At 30.6% G+C, this 5,535-nt stretch overlaps 1 protein-coding gene across 4 annotated transcripts; it reads right to left on the bottom strand.

Moving 5' to 3' along the window:
• Nucleotides 1-299: 299 nt before the first annotated feature.
• On the bottom strand, nucleotides 300-4,455 carry LOC112726990 (putative tRNA pseudouridine synthase). Of its 4 annotated transcripts, none has more exons than XM_025776567.3 (8): nucleotides 4,078-4,426; nucleotides 3,957-3,992; nucleotides 3,077-3,189; nucleotides 2,844-2,992; nucleotides 2,391-2,535; nucleotides 1,892-2,302; nucleotides 729-1,175; nucleotides 300-579 (listed from the first exon to the last, which is right to left on the bottom strand). In XM_025776567.3, the coding sequence occupies exons 1-7, from the start codon at nucleotides 4,322-4,324 to the stop codon at nucleotides 747-749; spliced, it is 1,530 nt and encodes a 509-aa protein (XP_025632352.1). In that variant the 5' UTR covers nucleotides 4,325-4,426; the 3' UTR covers nucleotides 300-579; nucleotides 729-746. The 4 variants fall into 4 exon arrangements, with proteins under 4 accessions (XP_025632352.1, XP_025632354.1, XP_025632355.1 ...); XM_025776569.3 differs by having other exon boundaries at nucleotides 3,077-3,240; nucleotides 4,078-4,325; XM_025776570.3 differs by having other exon boundaries at nucleotides 3,077-3,297; nucleotides 4,078-4,162.
• Nucleotides 4,456-5,535: the final 1,080 nt, after the last annotated feature.

The following is a 5,535-nucleotide window of genomic DNA, read 5'->3' as shown; positions in this document are numbered from 1 at the left end:
ACAAATTTAAGGATTAGATTTAAATATTTAAAAATTTAAAATAAAAATAATAAATCTGGGAATTAAATTTGTATATTTAAAAAATTTTAAAATTAAAATTAACAAATCTAAAGGTTAAATTTGTGAACTACATATCATGATGAAACCCGCCAAACTTCAATAAGGTTGAAAAAAATACTGTTGAGAAGCCAATATTAAAATTAAAAAGTGCTAAAATAAAATCAAATATCAAAATTTTATTTTTCTTTGAAACAAATTAAAACTGTGAAACATTTTTTTACTATTAATTTGGATTCTAATACACCAAAAAAGGTATAAAATAAATATCAAAAATATTATTTGTACACCAAAATCAATTATTAATGTATTTATATATAGATACATATATTATTTAATTTATTTTTAATATTATTTATATTCTAATATATATTTTATACTAATTTTGATAACTAATTTAATATAGACCTAGCATGGTCGGATAAATATTTATCTAAGTAATGTGTGATGCAATCATGCAAACTCACTCAGCCTCAATTTGGAGTGAGTTATTAATTCAAAAGCTTCCCTAGACAGCTTTACCTGCAACAACATCCATTAAACCAATTAGATGAGATGCAAATGACATGAACATCCAATGATGCCACGATCAAGGAACCACTAGAAAACCAGCGAAGTAGGTAACAAATGTCGGATAAATCGTGGTATGAATGTCAAGATTAAAATCATACCGAAGTTGAATATATGTCCTATTGATCCGGATCCGAATCTGATGCTAGTTTTATTCTAAAGTTTTCTTTCCAAGTTCTCCAAGCCTTTCTAACTTCATCCAATTGAGCTTCTGGAATGCTTGTATACTTGTCCAATTTCTCAACCCAAAGCTTCCATGGAGGCTTTGACGAATCTAGGAACTTGGAAACTTGAGGCAACATAACAGACACGTAGAACTCGTCCACTGCTTTCAGAATTTGTTCTGATTCGACGATAGACACCATCTCAGGCCTTGTTAAACTCCCGGCACTTGCTCTCATGCTGAAAGCATTTCCCTTCAAGATCAAAACTTCTGGCGGGGCAAGGGGGAGGACGATTCGCGAAAACTTGACGAGTGACAAAGAAAGGATGTCTCTTGGGATTAAATTGCGCTTAACTGCCACAGCAGTCCCAACCATTTTGCGTATCTGCAATCCATTCAGACAGCGAAGATGATAGTTAAGAACTGTTAGATAATTTAACATATTTGACTGAACTGTTTGATATAACATGTGTTCATATCTCAGCTATCATTTTCGTACAAAGATTGAATATCAATAACGAATTTTCTCCTCAAAGTGGTCTCTCAGATTCACAACTTTCACCATTTTAGTTTCTCAAATTCAAAATTATCTATACTGATCTTCGAGATTCAGTTTTGGGCACCATATTAGTCCCTGTACCCTTTCACTGAATTAGCGAACTAAGTGTTGAATTGGTTCTAACTTGCCACGCTGGACATATGGCTAAACAACGTTGTTTCGTTTTGGCATTTAAACAAGGCAAAAACAAGAAAAAGAAGAAGCGTTTATATGATGTGCAAATTATTATATCTCCTTTCATTCTCCAAAATGACCTTATTTTGCTTTATTTAAGGGCTAAAACGAAAAGACGCTATTTAGCCATGTGTCTAACGTGGCAAATCAGAGCTAATTCAGCATTTTATTCGTTGATTCAATGTTAGAAAGCGTTTAGGAACCAATGTGGTGCCTAGAATTGAATCTCGATGACCAGTACAGTGAATTTTGAATCTAAAGGACTAAAATGATAAAAATCATAAATATGAGGGACCACTATGGGAATTTAGTCCGAATTTTCATAAAGTGCAAAAGTTATTACCAGTAAAACAGAATTAACAACTTACTTGATGAAGCATGAAGGACTCCCCCCATATATCGAGCTCTACGTAATTATATCCAAGTGATGTTTCCAACTTCCCACAAGAGCAACGGAAAATCTTTCTGAAATGAGAACCGCTTAATCTATCTGTCTCGTCAGGTTCATATAACCATCGTGCATGAACGCCTATGAGTGAGTGTTGATCACTCGAACCGCTAGATTCAGTAGACTCCGAAGACTTGTGTCTCTGTTCCTTGTCGCTTAAACTAGTTGTGTTACCACTCAGAATATCATCAACATCACTTTCCTCACTCTCAGATTCCAAACTAGACAATCTTGTTCTGTTCGACGCGCTGCCTTTTCCATCGGCTCGCCTTTTATGGTAAGTTTTCCTGTACTTAGACCGTACAGTATAATTATGGAAAGGATGTTCTCCCTGAAACAAATAATATCAATATTACAAGTTTACAACACAGATGAATTTCATGCCGAAAAAAGTACAATAAAGATGAATTAAGCTATACCTCAAAAACATTAAGTATACTATTGAACTCCGAAATATGGGAATCAATTTCATCCTGACTGAAATGGCTCTGGATCCCTATAATATCAGCAGGGAGGAGGTAAGAATATTTCCGCAGATTGCACTCTCTTCTGGGGTCAAATCTCCTTAAACAAGCCAAAACTTCAACGTTAGAGATAACAGTGAAAAAGTTCATTGATAAAGAATGGTGTATATAACATTCCTCTAAAAAATATCAGCACACTTTCATAGTTTGAATCACTTTAAAAATCATAGCCATCTAGTCCATATAAATCGTAGCCACTGGTTAAAATGAACACAATTTGTTAATTTCTTTCTTTACTTTGCTGCATCATAAGTTTCAAAGTCCTTTTAATAATTCAGTTATTATTGTAGTATGCAGAACACTTAGAAATTGAACACTGCATAATCAATAAGATACTAATAATCCTACTTTTTAGAAGGCAATATGCTGAAAACTCGGATTGTAGGAGGAAGGTAAGAGTTAATGCAGTTCGCAAGGGAGATTCCATCATTGTCTTCTTTCCATGCACTATCCGGAATTTCCATCTTAAAGGATATCATTGTTGCTAAAGAATGAACCTATACATAAAAATGAAGTAACAACAACCAAGTCATATAGTGAAGCGAAAAGGTACAACTATAAGTAACAAGAAGGTTGGTTACTCCTTTATCAGTTCTGCTACTTCGGCTCCATTTAACTTTGTCCAAGTCTCCGAAATTACTATCTTGGATGCCACCGGCCTTGAAGATAGCAGTTTCGAGTTCTTTCTCGATCGCTACATCGTGTTCGAATTTTCTTAGCAAGAAACTCATTCATAGAGGCCAGACTGGTTTTTAGTGTATGCAAGTAGTTGGAGTTAGCATTGAAAACAGGGTAATTTCATCTGAGTTTTAAGACCAGATAATATTAGTCAATAAAATATCAAATCTCATTCAAATATGTAACATTAGGGATCATTAATTTTTATTTTCATCCATTATAGAAAGGAAAAATTGCACTTCTCATTCAAACCTATGTGATTTTACAATTTTTTTTTATCAAGTAACCATCTTCTACTTTCCTTTTTTCCAATTTTAGTTTGAGTTTTGATTTTTCACAAGATTACATTTTCATTTTATACTCCATACTTGGGAACTTAGTGGAGGGTAAAGTATGGTTTTTTCACCTAATGTTTGCTATTTTCTTCAAAGATACCCTAACGTTTTATTTCATGCAATTTTGTTATAACATTTTTGGTTTATTCAATTTCGTCCCTAACATTTTCTATTTGAGTCAATGTTCCCCTATACGTTTTCAATTTTGTCCCTAACAGTTTAGATGGAGTTAATATCAGAGCTAATTTTGACAGAATCGAAAATCTAAGAAACAAAATTCAGGAAGTTAAATGTTAGAAATACTTTTGAAGATAATGAACATTAGGAACAAAAGCATACAAATTTAATTAATTTATCCTTAAAGAAATGTATGCATTTTAAGAATAATAATCACATAATCAATGATTGTTTTCTACTGTGAGGAGGAAGAATCAAAAGGGGGTCTTACTTGATAAGTCATGCTGATCTCGTTGCATTTGCAAACCTGTTAAATAAATAACATTAACCTCAATAAAGAATTATTAAAAAAAAAAATTGGAGAAAATAAGAAAAAAGATAAAGGAACTGACCTCTATAGTCAGTGCCAACATAACCGACTCTCATGACAACCTTTTTCTTGAGAAAAGGTTCCCACTTTGGAAGGGAAATGGTTGAAGTTTCGGCGGAAGAACAACAGAAGCAGCTGAATTTGGATAGTGGAACTAGCAGAGAAGAAGAAGAAGAAGACACCATTTGTGCAAAACTTGGTATCATGTTCTCTGTTAGAGTGACACGTGTTGGAACAAGATTATACGAACACGCACCATACAAAATCATCACTTCACTTCACTTCTCTTCAAGACTTGAAAGCTCAAGCTCTATCTTCTAACTTCCAACACTGTTGTTTACAGTTATACTTATAAACTGTGTTATCCTTTATCAACAACTAGTGTAAAACCCGGCGTATTGTTCTATTATAAAAATTTATTAATATTTATCTATTGATATTAATAGTTATTATTTTTAATTTAAAAAAATTTACATATATAAAAATTTATTGTATAGTGCGTATTCTATGCTTATAAAAATTAAAATAATCTTTTTATTTTTTAGTCTATATTAATAAATTTTACTTAAATATAAAAGTCATTATATTTATTTGTTTAAATAAATATTGTTACACAGTTATTGTTATATAATCCAAAAAAATTTAAATTTTAATCAAAATGATTTATATTCTAATCAAACAAACAATAAATTCTAACTAAGTGACGTTTGAATTTAATAAATTGAGTATCATTATTTTAAACGAGGTTCCTATTTTAATAAATAAATAAAATAATTATATTAATTAAAATATAAATACATGAAAAAAATATTATTTGTATATTAAATATTTTTAAAATTTGTATAAAAATATATTTATTATTAATTTATCACATATTTAAATTATTTTTAATTAACAAAAGAAAAAAAAATCTGTGTATAATTGCTAAGGAAATACTGGTATCAAAATAGTATTTATTATAAAAGATACACACATCGAAAATAATAAAATTCATCACTTAAATTATTTCTTTTAGATATTCATTACTAATAAATTCATAAATATATCTTACCTTCAATGGTAATATATTTTTTACTACCTAAATTTTGAATAAAATAAAAAATATATTTAATTTATTATTTGCCATGATAGCAATTAAGACAGTAAATTTTATTTATTTGTTTAATTATTTAATAGAGGATTTTTACATAATATCTAAAAATAAAAAGATAAAAATATTGTCTACATAAATAATACAGAAAAGCTCTGCATACAAGCCATTAGGGCTTGTATGCTTTACAAGTTCATTAAGCAATAAAACAAAAAAACGCACTGCTACACATACGTTGTATACACGCGCTATATAAGATCCCGCGTATATCTAACTACCAAATTTAAAAGATTTGTTTCCTTCTTCGTTTTCGTTATTTGGAGATTTGCTTGTTCTTCTTCTCGCGCGTCTTCCCTCCTTCTTCTCCATCGTTCTTTTCCTCTCCTTTTC

Source organism: Arachis hypogaea, chromosome 12 (assembly GCF_003086295.3).
Source record: "Arachis hypogaea cultivar Tifrunner chromosome 12, arahy.Tifrunner.gnm2.J5K5, whole genome shotgun sequence".
NCBI classification, from domain to species: Eukaryota; Viridiplantae; Streptophyta; class Magnoliopsida; order Fabales; family Fabaceae; genus Arachis; species Arachis hypogaea.
Note: the sequence above shows the minus strand (reverse complement) of the source record. Positions and strands in the feature narration are given on the sequence as shown.

Bases quoted from the DNA above. Each gene is read 5' to 3' on its own strand.
- LOC112726990 (XM_025776568.2), bottom strand. From the start codon at position 4,324: ATGATTTTGTATGGTGCGTGTTCGTATAATCTTGTTCCAACACGTGTC. The intron at 2,993-3,076 runs GTAACCAACCTT...TTTTATGTATAG, and splicing joins GTAGCAGAACTGATAAAGGA to GTTCATTCTTTAGCAACAAT. The intron at 2,303-2,390 runs GTATAGCTTAAT...TATTTGTTTCAG, and splicing joins GTATACTTAATGTTTTTGAG to GGAGAACATCCTTTCCATAA.